This window comes from Neomonachus schauinslandi, chromosome 6 (genome assembly GCF_002201575.2).
Source record: "Neomonachus schauinslandi chromosome 6, ASM220157v2, whole genome shotgun sequence".
Taxonomy (NCBI): domain Eukaryota; kingdom Metazoa; phylum Chordata; class Mammalia; order Carnivora; family Phocidae; genus Neomonachus; species Neomonachus schauinslandi.
In genome coordinates this window covers 50719269-50737994 of record NC_058408.1, presented here as the reverse complement: position 1 = coordinate 50737994, position 18726 = coordinate 50719269, and the positions used below count along the sequence as shown (strand labels likewise).

At 34.8% G+C, this 18726-nt stretch overlaps 1 protein-coding gene across 1 annotated transcript in view; it reads right to left on the bottom strand.

The window, feature by feature from the left end:
- COP1 (COP1 E3 ubiquitin ligase) overlaps positions 1-18726 on the bottom strand; it is a 270124-nt gene that overhangs the window by 63683 nt on the left and 187715 nt on the right. Inside the window, exons 16-18 of the mRNA XM_021682810.2 lie at positions 11976-12093; positions 8790-8914; positions 7544-7704 (exon numbers count right to left, since the gene is read on the bottom strand). Coding sequence (XP_021538485.1) covers positions 7544-7704; positions 8790-8914; positions 11976-12093 — 404 coding nt within the window. The remainder of the gene's footprint in view (positions 1-7543; positions 7705-8789; positions 8915-11975; positions 12094-18726) is intronic.

Genomic DNA, 18726 nt, shown 5'->3' with positions numbered 1-18726 from the left:
CATTCACACTGACCCCCACACCCTCTTAAAATTGCAAAATTTTTCTCTGAATCAACTATAAATTAGTTGAGGATAATTATTTAGTTAATGAATATCCTGACCATATCATTACTGCCTTTTAGGTAGGATTTAAGGATTTAGGGATGTTATAGAAAGGAAGGGAGGAAGAAAACAAAACTTATGTTAGTCCATAGTAATACCTACGAAAAATTGTGAATAAATAGTATATTTTAGAAGGAAAGGTTGAAACTAGAACTGACATAGATTGCTGATTACCTATAGGCTTTATTAATCCAGATAATGGCTGTTTCCAAAAAGTATCAGCAAATTTTACAACATCTGGATACAAGAGGCCAAATAAATTATGTGGTATTTTACAAAGAAGTAGAGTCAGAAAATGAATTGAAATTGCAGCCTACTAAGCCCATATTCTCTATATTCAAAAGGATAGAGTTGACTGCTATTTATGGAAATATAGCAAACCATATTTACTTCAAACTCTGTATCATCATTCAAATGGAATGTATTTGGATGTGCAATACAGATACAATACATTCACACACAGTTTTAGAATTTATAGTTCCTTCTTCAAGTAAGTGGATAGTAAAGTTCCTTTATTACACCAATTTAAACATATGATCAAGTTCTCCTCATTTCTTTCAAAAAATAACCAATGAGGAAATTAAATTTGAAATCCTAAACAAAGGTAAAATGATCTGTCTTATTCCTAGTAGTTATTTCACACAAATCCGTATTTTTTAAAAATCATGAAAATTAATACTGAAATAGGCAATGTAAATAGTAAGATTTAGTCTTGGGAAGAAAAACCCTCATAATTTGGCAATAGAACATCTTTGTATCAATAACTCTAAACTACGAAGGTTTCTTTAATTAAAATGTCTTCAAGTGAATTAAAATAATAAACTAAAAACAAAATATAAAATAAACAATTCTGTATTCTTCATTCATGTACTCACTACCATTTCTATTCTAGAGAGGCCTAAGTTGCAATTAAAATTCTTCTAAAAAGCAAAAAGAATTTTCACTAGAGTTCAAATGAAACATCTTAAAGTTCCCTTGAAAATTAAATATGGCTGAAGAGATTTTGGCATTTAGTGGTAGAAATGCTAGAGCCATTACCAGTGCAGACAAAACTAAGGAACAAAGGACAGAAGGATCTGTCAGCAACCACAAAAGTGACTGAATAAAGGTGCTTTTAGACACAGGGAAAATATAGGAAGGAAGAAAAATAGACAAAGGACAAAGTATCGTCTCTCAGATTAAAAGAAACAACATTAGGGGCGCCTGGGTGGCTCAGCCAGTTAAGCATCTGCCTTCAGCTCAGGTCGTGATCCCGGGGTCCTGGGCTCGAGCATGGGGTCATGGGATGTAGCCCCTCAAACCCCTCATTGGGATTCCTCCTCTACACCCCCACGCCCTCGTGATCTTTCCCTCACTCTCTCTCTAATGAATAAATAAAAACTTAAAAAAAAGGAAACACTAAAAATATTCCATCTTTAAATGAGAGTAATTAAAAGTAAGAATTGTAATCCTAAAGCAAAATAGACCACATAGCAAACAGGAAGGTGGGAGAGCATGCTGTTAACTTCCATAGCACTGTGAAATAAAGGAGAAAATGAAATAAATACTACAATAAAGTTGATCAACATCTTAAAAAGAAACATTCTTTCCAGCTTATATGAAGGTTGGCAGAAATAAAAAGAATGGGAATTATATATGATCTTAGCTGATGGTTCAAAATAGGGCTTGAAATTACTGGTTCATTTTCACCTAGAAGTGGCCAAAAGGAAATATATATATAGATAGATACCTAGGTTATAGGAAAAAACAAAGCTAAATGGAAATTTAATCTGCTGGAAACTACCCTAACCTTTTTAAGATTGAGATACTATCCTAAAAGAATGTATCTATTTGTCTTTGTGCCTTTCCCTCTACCACTCATTTTTAATTTCTCATTCCCTCCCTATGACTAAATCACTGCCATAAATAACATAAAAGCAAATCAATTTTTATACTACCATAATTGAAGAATTTAGATCATTTTAGTTCATTACAGCTAATTGATATACCATTTATATTTGTCCCAAACCTAAAAAGACTTTCAAAGTTAAGCTATTTTCTAAGTGTCCTTAAGTTGATCTCTTTCAGAAAAAAAATCAGTAAAGACAAGATCTGAACTCCCATCAACCATCTAACACCTAACTGACCAACAACTACAAAAGAATGAACTAAAAACATTTTATGGTGAATTTGGAGATAGATGTCCTTCCCTTTATTGAATCATATTTTTATTTACAAAGTTAGATTTCCATTCCTCTCTTTGGCTGATTACATTTAAAATTTTTCTAAATTTATGGGGTGCTTTGGTGGCTCAGTTGGTTAAGCATCCAATTCTTGGTTTCCACTCAGGTCATGATCTCAGGATGTTGAGATTGAGCCTTAAGTAGGGCTTGCACTCAGCACAGAGTCTGCTTGAGATTCTCTACCTCTGCTCTTCCCCCCATTCTCCCTCTTTCTCTCAAATAAATAAATCTTTTAAAAATAAAATAAATAAAAATTTTCAAGAATAAATAAATAAATTGATCTCTTTCTTGTGATCAAAATTAGGTAGAATAGAAAAAAGGACAGAAAGACAATGAAATGTTTGGCCTTTTTAGAGACAGTTATTGATTTCATATTTAACAAAGTAATCTAGGTGAGATTAAACATCGTATTGTTTTACTACTCCCCAAAACAACTCCCTGTATTTCACTATCTCCAACTTCTCCCTTCCCTTTCTTTCTTAAAACCACTCCAATCAAGCTTTTCTCATACCACTGCTTTCATTTTCTTTTTACCCATCTTACTTGTATTAGTAGCATTTGACAAAGCCAATCAACGCCGCCTCCTTGAAAAACTTTTTCACTCGGCTTCCCAGGCACCAGTTTTCTACCATATAGAGAATGACTCTTTTTCAGCCTTTGCTGATTCCTCCTCCTCACTTCAATCACTGAACACTAAGGCACCCTCCTAAGTATGGTATTCACACGACTTCTAATATCTAATTATAGTCCCTTGCAGAGATACCATCCAATTTCTTGGCTTAAACACCACGTGCTAACAGCTACCAATGTCTATCTCTGGCGCCCCAATCTGCTGTGAACTCCAACTTGGTACATCCACTTAGAAGGCAAGTACAACTCAAACTTAACCAGTCCAAACGTCACCTCCTATCTCCTCTAAGACACTTCCTCTGGAAGTCTTCTCAATTACCAGCAACTCCACTCCTAAAGTTATGGGGGGGGGAATCCTCAGTGTCATCCTAGACTTTTCTCTTTCACTCTCCACATGCATTTTACTGGTTCCATGTTCAAAATATGAATGGGATCTGACTAGTTCTCACTGGTATACCACTATGTTATCTTACCTGGATTATTGCAACAGCCTTTCTGCTTCCACTCTTGACACTTTATAATCTATTCTCAAACAGCCAAACCGATTTTTAAAAAATTGAAGTCACATTGTATCACTCCTTTGTTCAAAATCTTAAAATGGCTCCAACTCACACCCGGTAAAAGCCAAAGTCCGGACGGTAAACAATGCTCTGTTGAAATGGTTCTTCTTCGCCACTCTGAAATCGACTACTCTCCACCTAGTTCACTGTAGTGTAGCCACACTGGCCTGCTTTCTGTTCCCTGAACACTAATCACTTTCTTACCTCAAGGCCTCTGAATTGTTTGCTCCACTGGAATACTCTTGCACCTTTAAACATGGATTACATCTTACGTCCTTGTCTTTGCTCTAATTCAGCTACTCAGGTAGGTGATTCTGTCACCACCACTGAAAACTACAACTCCCTATTCCAGAACTCCTTGTCCCACTCTCCTGCTTTGTTTTTCTCCAAGTTACTCGTCACCTTCTGATATAACAACTTATTTATTTTGTTTTTCCTTCTCCTCTGGCACATAAAATTTTAAGTCTCCTAAGAGGACCAGAATTTTCCTCACAGTTGTGTTCAAGTTTATCTTCCATATCTAGAACTGTGACTGCACATAATAAATATTTGTAGAATAAATAAACAACAGTCTCTCACACTTTCTGCCTCATCTAAAATAAGGAAATGAAGTTATTTTTCAATGCCTAATCAAAGTGACTGTTATATAAAAATCAAACTTAAGATAAATCTGGACTGATAGGGGCGCCTGGGTGGCTCAGTTGTTAAGCGTCTGCCTTTGGCTCAGGTCATGATCCCAGGGTCCTGGGATCGAGCCCCGCATCGGGCTCCCTGCTCAGCGGGAAGCCTGCTTCTCCCTCTCCCACTCCCCCTGCTTGTGTTCCCTCTCTCGCTGTGTCTCTCTCTGTCAAATAAATAAATAAAATCTTTAAAAAAAAAAAAAAAAAAATCTGGACTGATAATGAAGTGAGTTACATAACTTTTCTTTTAATCTTTTTATTGGGAAATAAAGCAAGTTCCCAGGTGACACTGATGTGTTGATCTAGGTAGCACACTTTAAGAATCTACTTTAGAAAGGTTATCCTATAAACTACAATATGCATCCCTTTCAGTCTAATATTAATTAGTTTTTTTACCTCCTTCCCTGACAAGGAAAATTCTTGAGAACATTTTAATCACATTTACCCTTCTGGCTTATGTTATTACTGTCAAATACTTAATTTTATGTGTTATTAAATCCAACAAGGCATCACTGCTTTATACAGTCAATATGCATTTAGATTTACTACATATTACGACTTCTATTCCTTTTCACCATTTCTATTCCTTCATCTTTTCCCATTCCTTTCTACATCAGTGACCTTCATCTTTAGGTTCTGCATCTTTTCCTTCTGCCTTAAAAATATCCTTTCAGGTTTTCTTTGGTGTACGTCTACTGGTGGCAGATTCCTCATATTTATTTATCTAAAAGTGTCTTCATTTTACTTTTGTTTTGAGAGATTTTCACTGGATATAGAAATTTAGATCAGGAAGTATTTCCCTTTACACAGTGAAGATCTGGTTCCACAAACTCTGGTTTCTATTGCTTCATGAGAAGTTGGCTGTCAGTCTAGCTGCTGATCTTCTGAAGACAGTGACTTTTTCTCTGCCTTATTTTAATAATCTCCCTTTGCATTTTATTTTCAATAGTTTTATTATGATGTGTCAAGGTGTGACTGTCCTACCACCAGTAGGGGTCACAGGACCAGACACAGTTAGCTTTAGTCTTGCACTAGGTTAGTTAGCTTTATAGAGGTATACAGGATAGGAAATTCGTCATGCACAACATCTTCAAACTCATCAGGAGGGCAAGCAACTATATACATGCATAGCTTCTTGCATCCCTCCTGAACCCACACAAAGAGTACGCACAGTTGCCAAGGACAGTTAGGGTGCATGAGGTTCTAGATACAGAGATGTGCTTTGGTTTCTTGTCAGTCTTATATTGTTTACTTTGGGTAGACATAAGGTCAATATGCCAACTCACAGTTCTCTAAGTCCAGATGCAATAGTACAGATGGAGTTTCATAGTTAATTTAAGAGAGAACTAGCCTGCTAACAATAACATTCCATGTTTGTCCTAATTCAGCACATTTCCACAAAGTGGTACTATAAGAAGGCAGACCCAAGGTCAGATTTTCAGGCAAGCTTAAGTCTCTTCATGGTCCAAGTATAATATTAAATATTTATTCACATTGTAGATTTATTCTTTGGGATACAAGGGCTTATTGAATCTCTGCCTTGATGTCTTTCATCAATTTTGTAAAGTTCTCAACATAATTCCTTCTAATATTTGCTTCAGTTGTATTATTTCTTTTCTCTCCTTTTAGGTCTTCTATTGAATATATTAAACTTTCTTACTTCATCCTTTTTTTCTTTTCTGCATTTTTTTCATCCTATTTGTCTCTCCATGCTTTCTTCTGTATATTTTCTTCTAACTTACTACAAGTTCATTGATTCTTTTCAACTGTCTTTTCTTCCACACAATCCATCCACTGAGATCTTAATTTCAGTAATTATAATTTTTTACTTCTAGGATTTTCATTTTTAAAATAGTTCTTTAGTTCCAAGTTGAAATTTTCAATCTTGTCTTTTATCAATTGTCAGCATGGTTATTTTTAAGCTATGTCTGATAATTCCAATATCCAGAGTTGCTGTGATTTTGTTTCTGTTGTCCACTGCTTATGCTAAATTTATTTATAACATCTTGCCTTTTCCTATGTCTGTGATTTTATTATGTCTTAAGAGTTACTGTATTTGCAATTTAAAAAAAAAAAAAATTCCCAGATGATCTTTTTTAGACCTTCTTTCAAAGAGGATTTAATTTTAACTAGCAATAGAGGATCATTTAATTTTAATTTCAGGAATGATATGATCTGGCGTTGCAATCATTGAGAGAGTTTACCTTCTACTGGTTTACCCTAGACTACAGCCCTTTTGGGGCCCTAAACCAAAATAAGTTCACCCACATAGTGGTGAGCACTAGATTCCAATCCCTGTGCCCCTGTGAAGCTGTCCTAAGTGCTCTCAGCCATTCTACCAAGAGTGGCAAAGGCTCCCAGAGGAAAAGCATACTCCAAAGCCAGGTTTACATTCCTATGCTGGTAATTCTTTTCTATCTTGTGTACATTCCAATGTTTTCAAACAGTTCCCGTTGTTGTTTTTGAAATAAATATAGTTGGTCCAACTTCTCTAGTTCTACTTACAGGTTAGTACAAATCACCTAGTGACCATTGCCAAAACTGGAAGCTGATTAACAGAACTTTAAATAAGATAGGAATGGGATATATCTAATTAAAGTTAAATAGTATCAGCAACTCAGAATTCTGAAAGTACCCATCAAGGAAGAATTTTTTGGTTCAAAAATAAAACCAACCAAGTAAGCACCTAAAGAGCTATTTTTCAAAAAGATGACATTAGTGACTACCAATAAAAAGAACTGTTTCTTCATATAACTTATGAGAAAGCTTATACTTTAAAATGTAGGAATAAGTGACAAGTTTAAGAAAACTTTTTTTTTTTGCAATCTAGAAGTACTACTTTCTTATTAAGAAATTAAATGTTTTTAAATATTCTTGTATAAATGCATTTTGTAGAGAGCAATTCTTCCCTGAAATAGTATTTAATTAGGTATACATATAGGGCACTCTCTTTTACCTACATCAAATTTTTTTCTTGCTAAGACAATATCAGGTTCAGTTAAATGTTTATTGAGTATATACTGCAAATGATCATTAAGGAAAATGAGACACAGTGTGTACTCTAGAAATTTCCAGTCCTATAGAAGAGATATAAATAGACAATGTGATAATGCTAAAACAGAGGTATGCACAAGATGCTATGGGTACACAGGAGAGACATTATATCAGTGTGACATTTCAATTACTACCTAAATTGCCTGTTTTCTTTGGTGATGCAATACTAAGCAGAAGAAAAAATTTGTATCACATATCAATTTATGTTTTAAACTTAAAAAAATTCACACGTGAATACATAAACATAAAGTGTTATATGAGACATCAAGGTGAAAAAACTGACATGAAAACTTACCCCATCTGGCAATGCCCTCCAGCACACAGCACTAACAAATTCATTTGTATCATCTTCTTTTCGGTCTTTATCCAGAACACTTTTGACCGTATCAAACTTAAAAGTTAGCAAAGTCTTAGAAAGTCCTTTATAGTACAAGTAAAGAGAGTTGTTCTCGCTTCCTGAAAAAAAAATATTTAATAATTTTTTAGAATGGGAGAATTCAGAATTAGGACATTATATTCATAAGGTAATTATTACTCAATGTTTAAGCACAAAGACAAATCTTTTATGGTTGAATCTGAAAGACCAAAGCACAGGATTTCTTGGGAATCATGTGAAAAAATGATTCACAGAAAAAAAGCTACACTTTACTAATCTAAAGAAATAATAACTGGTAAATGATATAACAACATTGATAACTGTAAAGTTAAAATTACTGCAAAAACCTCATTTATAGCAGAGGTTTAAAGAAGACCAGAAATTTGTTATTATAGCATGAATCTTACATGACATTTAGAAAGATTTCTAAGAGGGGAAAAAAAAAGGTTACAGCACTTACAAAGGCTGGTTTTAATAACCTACAAAATTTATGTCCCATTCCCCAATAAAGACATTACTCTATTAGATAAGTGGCCTATAAGGAAACCTATATTTTTGAGTAGTCTGTCAAAGTAGAATAATTGCAAGACATTTGCTTTGGCACAGTTTACATTACATACAACTTTACTAAATAAAGGTCTCATTTGAAAGAACTGTTGAAAGTTCATATATTCAGGCATCAGGTGTATTAAGCGTTTGAACATTACCTAATTTGATTTTTCTACTTCTGATTTAAATTTGTATAAATTACCAACAACAAAAGCCCTAGAATAACAGATCATCTAAACAAACTGCTTAATGAAGAGAACACTCTGTAGGGGAAAATGAATATCAAGCTTAAGAAGACAAATAATGTCTCTGAAATTAGGATATTAGCAGAAATTAATGTTTTCTTTTACATAATATCTACAGAAATCATGTTACGATGGAGAACAATTACAAAACATATTTAACAGTCTTATGCTATTTCATGCAGTCAGGGTTTGTGCTCAGTAAAGGAGAGAAGGACTAATGCTTACTCCAATACAATCCCAGAAGACTTCAATATGCTACTTTCTAGAGGTACAGATCATTTCCTGACTTGGTATATAGTCCATGTCCGTTGAATGCAATTTCAGGGACAAATTCCTGTTAAAAAGCTCCAGGAAAAGATGGTTTTACTTACCACAAGCTATATAATCGCCATTGGAAGCAAGGCCTACAAAGTTTTTTTCATTGATGTGACCCTTGAAGGAACGTAGACAGTATGGTTTCCCTACATTCCACAGCTTTAGCTGGCTGTCTGTTGAGCTGAGGTAAACACAAAAAATGAGAATGCAATGAAGATTTCATGGTATGAAACTCATCCCTACCATTTAGAGGCAATCCAGTTTGGTGGTTTAGTATGCAGACTATGGAGCCAGATTTTCTGAGTTAACAATGCTCAGTATACCATTAATTTGCTTTTGACCTTGGGAAAGTTATATAACCTCATCGGCCTCATTTTTGTTCATTAGTTATGTGAAATACAGTGATTCCTACATTTATTGAATTAGGTAAATTCTATAAGATGTGAAAACTAAATTAATTCATTTAAAATGCTTTCAATAGTCCCTGGGCATCTAGGAAGTGCTTACTAATAAACATTACTCATCAATACTATCACACCACCATCATCAAATAACACGAATTCCATTGGGAGCTGTGTTTAATTTCAGGGATACACTCTACGCCACTTGATTTGATTTACTTTTCAAATACTGAATTGTATTGGTATACTAAATTTAACCTATTTTGACAGCTTAGTTGTATCTACAGGGGTGGAATATAATGAATGACTGGAATGGTCTATGTAATTTATTTACTGAAATAATATGCAAATGGAATTATTTACCAAAAATTAATTGAATATAAAGATTGTTGGTAATCCTATCATACAGAGACAAAGAACCTGAATAAGACACCATGTTTTTGCTTTCCTTTCTGTTACAAAAATCCAATTATATCATGTACATTAGGTTGTAAATTGCTTATCCTTTATTCGATAATTTGGTTTATAATTTTTCTGTAAAATAAACACATTTTGATATTTTTGTTAATGACTACACAATAAATCATCTTTTCTCTTACTGTAACATTCACAGGATATGGCACCATGCTGAATGCTTTACATCATTACTTCATTTAAAGAGTCACAACATAATAACTATTATTAGCTCCACTTTAGAGATGAGGCAACTGAAAATGAGAAGGTTAAGGACATTTTCAAGGTACCACAGCTAGTCAACAGCAGATCCAAGACTGAAACTGTCTGATTTCAGAAACCAAACTCCAAGCTCTTTAAATACTTCTCTATTGCTTCTCATTTTTTTCAATAGACATTTATGTTGTTTAAAATTTCTTTTCTCGAGGCCCTGGGTGGCTCAGTCATTAAGCGTCTGCCTTTGGCTCAGGTCATGATCCCAGGGTCCTGGGATCGAGCCCCGCATCGGGCTCCCTGCTCAGCGGGAAGCCTGCTTCTCCCTCTCCCACTCCCCCTGCTTGTGTTCCCTCTCTTGCTGTGTCTCTCTCTGTCAAATGAATAAATAAAATCTTTAAAAAAAAGAAAAAAATTTTGTTCCCAACAATGTTGCATTGAGTATTTCTTTAGGTGTGTATATATTTTTATTGGTCACGAATTCAGAGGTTGTGGCAACATATGTATATTTTAATATTACTTTTGAACACTTTCAAATATACTTCTGGATAAATTTATTCTAAAAACTTCTAAACCTCAACCATATTCAAGAAAAAAAAATCATGATTTATAAAACTTAAGAAGGACAAGAGACTGGTGAAAATACAAACAACATATTCACATTAATAAGGTCAACTAAAGTTTCCCAATTTATAATATTAAGTATCCATATATTTCAAATACTGGAAATCAGACTGATTTAACATTTATAAATCTGAAGTTAAAGAAAAATATTTTTGCCATATAATCTACCATGCACATTTGAATCTGAATAAAATTTTAGTTATAGGGGCGCCTGGGTGGCTTAGTCGTTAAGTGTCTGCCTTCGGCTCAGGTCATGATCCGAGGGTCCTGGGATCGAGCCCCACATTGGGCTCCCTGCTCAGCAGGAAGCCTGCTTCTCCCTCTCCCACTCCCCCTGCTGTGTTCCCTCTCTCTCTGTCTCTGTCAAATAAATAAATCTTTAAAAAAAAAAAATTAGTTATATACTGCCATTATTATTCCTAAAGATGGGATACATTTTGACTGGTTAACACTAATTTAAGTTTGTGAACTAATTACTTATATTATCTTCCCTTGGAAAACTCAGTTCTCACCTTTTTTTCCTTGTTTGTAACTCAGTTCAAATTACCTTGCTAAATCAATTCAAATTACCAACTTATTATTTAGAGCAACCAGTATAGAGATAGATGTGGTGGGAGATAGCAAGTATTAATGCCAAGGCACTGGCATTAGTAATCTCCTAAGATTACAGAATGGGTATTTGTTAGGGTAATATAAAATAAAGAGGGGGCACCTAGGTAGCTCAGTCAGTTAAGTGTCTGCCTTCAGCTCAGGTCATGATCTCAGGGTCCCGGGATGAAGCCCTGTGTCGGGCCCTGCTTCTCCCTCTCCCTCTGCTTGTGCTCTCTCTTTCAAATAAATAAAATCTTTTAAAAATAAATAAAATAAAATAAAGAGAACTATGAAATGGGTTAACAGAAAGAAGGGACTGGCTATTAGAAGAAGCGCTTTGTCAACGATATTTTGGCAACTGAGGTTTATCTATCTGGTTGACATCTTGTTAACCCTCAAACAAAATAAAAGACAACTAAAAGCTTTCATTATAATTCTCTAGTGCAGAAGGCTTCTCAAAGGATATCTGTCAAGTATAAGCAGCCATATTTACTTCTTTTCAAAACATATTTAAAACTTACCATGAAACCATAGGGAAATCAAGTAACTTAGAATCAACGAAATACTACCTAAACCAAAAATAATACTACTGTACTGCAGTGTAAATATACAATAACATATTGATTTTAATAGATAAAATACTTCTCATTCTATTCCAACAACTATGTTGTTTTTTTCTTAAGGAGAAGCAGTGGCTGAAATCCAAACTGAAGTTCAAATGTTGAAGGGGGGGGGTGCATTAAAAACTAACATCATCAGGATTTTATTCACAAAGAGCATATAAAAGTGAGCAATACAAACCAAAATATACATTTATTTTAATTAGACTATTATTTTAAAAATCTACTATTTATGAAAAAGTACATATACTACAGTGTATCGACCCACGGTGACATTATAAAACTGGTAAATGATGACAGAGCTCTGTATGAAGCTTAACCTCAGGAGAGTAATACTCACGCAGAGACAATTTCCTCACCACTCACAAACTTTGCATAAGAGACTGCTTTTCGGTGTCCTTTGAATACCATGATTGGCTGTTTAGTGTTACGAAGATCATAGTAGTGGACACAGTGATCTAAAACGAATAAAGTGAAACAAAACAAAAAGAGAAAAATGTAGTAAATGAAGAAACAGAAAGCAAAGCTCATTTTAAATGGTTTTAGTGTGTTCATCAAAGGTTTCAGGGACAATATCAAACCTGTAACAGCAGAAAACTAAGTGCTATGATTTTCAAAAACAAGAAAGATATAGTGGGTTTTCTGTTTTGAATCTAGGAAATACGGTTGCATAAAAAGTTTATACACATATGGCAATGTCGGTCTGAAAAGGAGTTCTACTGGTATTTCCAGTGATCATGGCATTAAAACCAGAGTATTAAACATTCAAAGTAACTGCAAATTTTAAAATGTATTCTTATATTTTAGATGACCTTATATATTAAAAAAAAAAGGTAATATAAACATTTTAGGCTTCTGGTTAAAGATAATGCTATGTAATTTCCTGCATTTGCTTTTGAAAAATACTTTCTTGAGACACATTTAACATATAATAAAACCAACTCACTGTTAAGTATACAATTCAATGATTTTTAGTAACTTTACCCAGTGGTGCAACCATCTCCATAAATCAGTTTTAGAACAGTTTCCTCATCCCAATAAGATCCCTCATGCCCATTTACCACTCATTGCCCTAGGCAATCACTACATCTAACTTTCTTTATAAATTTACCCTTTCTGGACATCCGATATAAATGCAGTCACACAATACACGGCTTCTATGTACAGCTTCTTGCACTTCACATACAGTTTTTGAAGTTCATCCATGTTTTAACACATGTCAATAATTCATTCCTTTCTATTGCTGAATAGTATCTATTGTATGGATACACCACATTTTGTCAACCCACTCATCAGGTGAAGGATATGTTTCCACTTTTTGATTATGAAAATTAATGCTGCTATGAACAATCACATTCAAGTCTTTGTGAGGACATGTATTTGGGTCTCAGGTAGATATCTAAGAAGTGTTAATTACTGCATCATGTGGTAACTTTGTGTTTTTAAGAAACTGACAAACTGCTGACTGTACCATTTTACATTCCCACCAGCAATACATGATGGTCCCAGTTCCTTTACATGAGTTTTTCAAAAATTTTGGATACAATTAAAAAAAAAGTTTTACAAATATTTTTAACCATTCTGTTGCTTGTCTTTATTATTTTCTTAACAGTATATTTTGAAGCACAGAAGTTTTGGATTTTGATAAGGTCCAATTTATCTTTTTTTCTCTTATAACCTCATAAAAAAGTTTGACTTATTCAAGGTCTTAAAGATTTTTCCTTTTTTTTTGTAGCTTTGTTTTAGTCTTATATTTATGTCTATGATCAATTTTAAGTTATTTTTTCTGTATAGGGTGAAGAAGAGGTCAAAGTTCATCTTTTGGCATGTGGATGGAGATGCATCCAGTTGTCCCAGCATGAAATGAAAACAAACTTTTTCTCTAATGAACTGCTTCAGCACCCTTGTTGAAAACCGGATTCATAATTCTAATCAAGTGATCTATATATGTCTACCTCCTGCCAGCACAATAATGTCTTATATAACTGTAGCTTTTTTTTAAAAAGATTTCATTTATTTATTTTTAAAATATTTAATTAATTTATTTATTTATTTGAGGGGGGGTAGCAGACAGAGGGAGAGGGAGAGAGAATCTCAAGCAGATTCCCTGCCGAACAAGGAGCCTGACACAGGGCTTGTGACCCCGAGATTATGACCTGAGCTTAAATCAAGAGTCAGATGCTTAACCAACTGAGCCACCCAGACGCCATTAAGATTTTGTTTCTAAGTTAATTTCTACACCCAACGTGGGACTTGAACCACAAGACCAAGACTCGCATGCTCTACTGACTGAGCCAGCCAGGCGCCCATAACTAACTGTAGCTTTAAAATTTTGAAATTCAGTAGAAAAAACCCTCCAACTTTGTTCTTTTATAAAACTGTTTTGGCAATTCCTATCCTTTAGCATTTCCACATAAATTTTCGGATCAGCTTATCATTTCCCGGGAAAAAGCCTGCTGGAATTTTTACACAGATTGAGTTGAATCTATAAATCAATTTCAGAATTATCATCTTACAATATTAAGTCATCCAATCTATGAACAAAGTGTCTCTGCACTTATTTTTATCTTATTTCCCTCAGCAAATTTTTGTAATGTTCTGGCACTTTATTATACTCCTTAAATATTTTATTCTTTTTGATGTTATTCTGAACAGAACCTTATTTTTAGACTGTATATTGTTCATGTTTAGAAAGACTACTTTTTTATACTGATATTTTATTCTGTGGTCCAGCTGAACAACTACTAGTTCTGATTTTTTTAGGATTCCTTAAAATTTAGTACATATGGGATGACATCATCTGCAAATACAGTTTAATGTTTTCTTTCAAATCAGGGTATCTTATGTTTCCTTTTCTTCCCTGGCAATATTAGCTAGAATCTGCAGTACTGTGTTGAACCAAAGAGGGAAAAGTGAACATCCTTGTCTTGTTCCTACTTGTAGGGGAAAAGCATTCAGTCTTTCACCAGTAACTATGATATTCCCTTATAGTTTTTCATAGAAATCTTCTGTCAAGTTGAGGAAGTTTACTGCTATTTGTTTGTTAAGAGTTTTAATCATCAATGGGTATGGAATTTTGTCAAATGCCTTTTCTATGTTTATTGGCATGATTGGTTTCAGCTTTTTATTCTATTAATATGGTATATTACATTAATTGATTTTTGGATGTTAAATCTGGTTACTCTTGGGATAAATCTCATACTATCATAGTGATAACCTTTTAAATATACCTTTGAATTTGCTTTGCTAATATTCTGTACAGGGAATTTGCAACTATATTCTTGAAGAATACTGGTCTGTTTTTCTATTCATGTGGTATCTTCAACTTCTGGTTTTGAAAATTCTTCAGGGAAGAATTTGTGAATACTAGGATTATTTCTTATCATTTAATAAAATTTACCAGTTAAGCCATCTGGGTCTCTGCCTTTCTCTGTAGGAATATTATTACTTACTCAATTTCTTTCCCTTTCATAGGTCTGTTCAAGTTTTATACTTCCTCTGAGTCAATTCTGGTAATATGTGTTCTAAAATTTGTTCACTTCATCTACATTAAGTTGGCATAAAGTTGTTCAGAGTATTCTACTGTAATCATTTAATATCTGAAGGTCAGCAATAACCTCCCTTCTTTCATTCTTTTTAAGATTTTATTTATTGGTTTAGAGAGAGAGGGAGCACATGAGCAGGAGGAGGAGAGGTGCAGAGGGAGAGAGAGGATCTTAAGCAGACTCCATGCTGAACAGAGCCCAGTGCAAGGTTGGACCCCAAGACCTTGAGATCATGACCTAAGCCGAAATCAAGAGATGGACGCTTAACTAATTAAACCGCTTAGGTGCCCTTCCCTCAGTTTTAGTGATCTGTGTCTTCTTTTTTTCTTAGTCTACCTACAGGTGTGCCAATTGTGTTGCTCTTTTCAAAGAACTTTTTTTTTTTTTTTTTTTTTAAGAGACAATGAGAGCAGGGAGGAGGGGCAGAGGGAGAGAATCCTAAGCAGGCTCGACGTTCAGCATGGAGCCCACATGGGACTTGATCTTACGACCCTGAGATCATGACCTGAGCCGAAATCAAGAGTTGGATGCTTAACCGACTGAGCCACCAAGGCGCTGCTCAAAGAACCAACTTTAGTTTTACTGTTTTTCTCTATCATTATTCTGTTCACTATTTCATTAATTTCCACCCTATTATTTCCTTCTACTGCTTATCTTTGGCTTCATTTATTTTTTCCTAGATTTTTATGGTGAGAGCTTAGATTTTTGAGACCTTTCTTTTTAATATAAACACCTGAAGATAGACATTTCTTTTGTTTTTTTTAATATTTTAAGTGATTTCTAAACCCAACATGGGGCTCAAACTTAAAACCCCAAGATCAAGAGTCACATGATCCACTGACTGACCCAGCCAGGCACCCGAAAATAGACATTTCTTCTAAGCACAGCTTCAGCTGCTAGCATAGATTTTTTTTTTTAATTTTTTTAAAGATTGTATTTATGTGACAGAAAGAGCAGGCACGCACAAGCAGGCGGAGTGGCAGAGAGGCAGAGAGAGAGAAGCAGACTCCCCAACAAGCAGAAAGGCCGACATGGGGCTTGATCCCAGGACCCTGAGATCATGACCTGACCAAAGGTAGACGCTTAAACCGACTGAACCACCCAAGCGGCCCTGCTAGCACAGATTTTAATATTTTGAAGTGAATATAAATAAAAACATATTAAAATTTTCTTTTTTTAAAGCAATTTCAACTTTTTTTTAAAGATTTTATTTATTCATTTGAGACACAGAGATACAGAGAGAGAGAGAGAGACCATGAGCAGGGGGAGAGGCAGAGGGAGAGGGAGAGGCAGAGGGAGAGGGAGAAGCAGGCTCCCCGCTGAGCCAGGAGCCTGATGTGGGGCTCGATCCCAGAACCCTGAGATCATGACCCAAGCCGAAGGCAGACACTTAACCATCTGAGCCACCCAGGTGCCCCAAAATATTTTCTAATTTCCCTCATAATTTCTTCTTTAACCAAAGGGTTGTTTAGAAATTTCCAAATATCTGTGGATTTCCCATATTAACTATTGTCGTGGATTTCTAATTTAATTCCATTTAGTCAGAAAACATGATTTTTATTATTTTAATCCTTTAAAATTTATTAACACTTATTATATGACCTAATATATGGTCTATCCTGGAGAATGTTCCATGTTTGCTTGAAAAGAATGTATATTCTGTTCTTGAGTGGAGTGAGCTGTGTATCCATTAGGTCAGGCTGATACTGTTATTCAAGTCTTCCACACACTTGCTGATTTTTTGTCCAGTTGTTCCATCAGTTGTTGACATTAGAGTACGTAAGTCTCCAACTACTTTTGTTGAATTCTCTCCCTTCAATTCCATAAATTGTAGTTTCATGTATTTCAAAATAGTTTAAGTGTACATATATTTATAATTCTTCTATCTTGCTGCTGAATTGACCCTTTTATCATTATAAATGGTTTGCTTTGTTTCTAGCACCAATTTTTACTTATACTCTATTTTGTTCGATTTAAATACAGCCATCCCAGCTTCTTGGTTACTGTCTGCATGATATATCTTTTTCCATCTTTTTACTTTCAATTTATTTGTGTCTTTGAATCTAAAGTGTATCTTATGAACAGTACACAGTTGGCTCCTGTTTTTTTCAACCTTTCTGCCAATCTCTGCACCTTGGACTGTTTAATCCACTTACATTTAACATAATTATTTATATGATAGGATTTATACCTTCAACTGTGCTATTTGTTTCTCTTACATGTTTTTTTGCTTCTATATCCCTCCCTTAGCTGTTTTGTGTTAAAAAGAAATTCCCCAGGAGAACACTTTTGTTCCTTTGTTGATGTTTTTTATTATATTTTTTAGAAGTTATTTTTATAGCGGTTTTCTGGGGATTATAATTAGCATGTGAATTTTTAAAAATTTAGTTCAGATCATCACTAAGTTAATTTTAATATTATGTGGAAATTTTGCTCCAATGTAGCTCTTCTCTCCTTCGACCCCATCCTTTGTGCTATTATGGACATACATATCATTTTAGGGTATAAGTGCATGGACACAGTTTTATAACTCTGTTTCCTCAGTTCTTTCTTTGTTGTTATTGTTAAAGAGAGGGAGAGAGAGAATCTTTTTTTTTTTAATTTTATTTTATTATGTTAATCACCATACATTACATCATTAGTTTTTTTTTTTTTAAGATTTTATTTATTTGACAGAGAGACGCAGCGAGAGAGGAACACAAGCAGGGGGAGTGGGAGAGGGAGAAGCAGGCTTCCCGCGGAGCAGGGAGCCCGATGCGGGGCTCAATCCCAGGACCCCAAGATCATGACCCGAGACGAAGGCAGTCGCTTAACTGACTGAGCCACCCAGGTGCCCCTACATCATTAGTTTTTGATGTAGCGTTCCATGATTGTTTGCATATAACACCCAGTGCTCCATTCAATATGTGCCCTCTTTAATACCCATCACCAGGCTTACCCATCCCCCCACCCCTCTAGAACCCTCAGTTTGTTTCTCAGAGTCCACAGTGACAGAGAGAATCTTAAGCAGATTCCCCACCCAGTAGGGAACCCATCGCAGGGCTTGATCTCAGGACCCTGAGATCTGAGCTGAAATCAAGAGTCAGACACTCAACCAACAGTTGTCTTTTAAATCAGTTAGAACTGTTACCAAAAAAAACATTTAAACTATCTTTTATTATACCAATATAATTATCTTTACCAAGTGTTTTTTATTACTCTATATGGATTTACATTATCTCATATCCTTTCCTTTCAGCCTGAAGGACTGCCTGTAGTATTTCTTGTGTGGTAGTTTTGCAAGAAAAACACTTGCTCAGTTTATGTTTATCTGAGAATGTCTTAAATTCTTCATTTTTTTCATGGGTAGTTTTGCTGGATGCAAAACTCTTTCTCTTCCTTTCATAGCATTTAGAATGTATCTCACTGTCTTCTAACTTTCATGGTTTCTGAGGAGAAGTTTTTCATGGGTAGTTTTGCTGGATACAAAACTCCAATCTTCCTTTCACAGCATTTAGAATATATCTCACTGCCTTCTAACTTTCATGGTTTCTGAGGAGAAGTTGC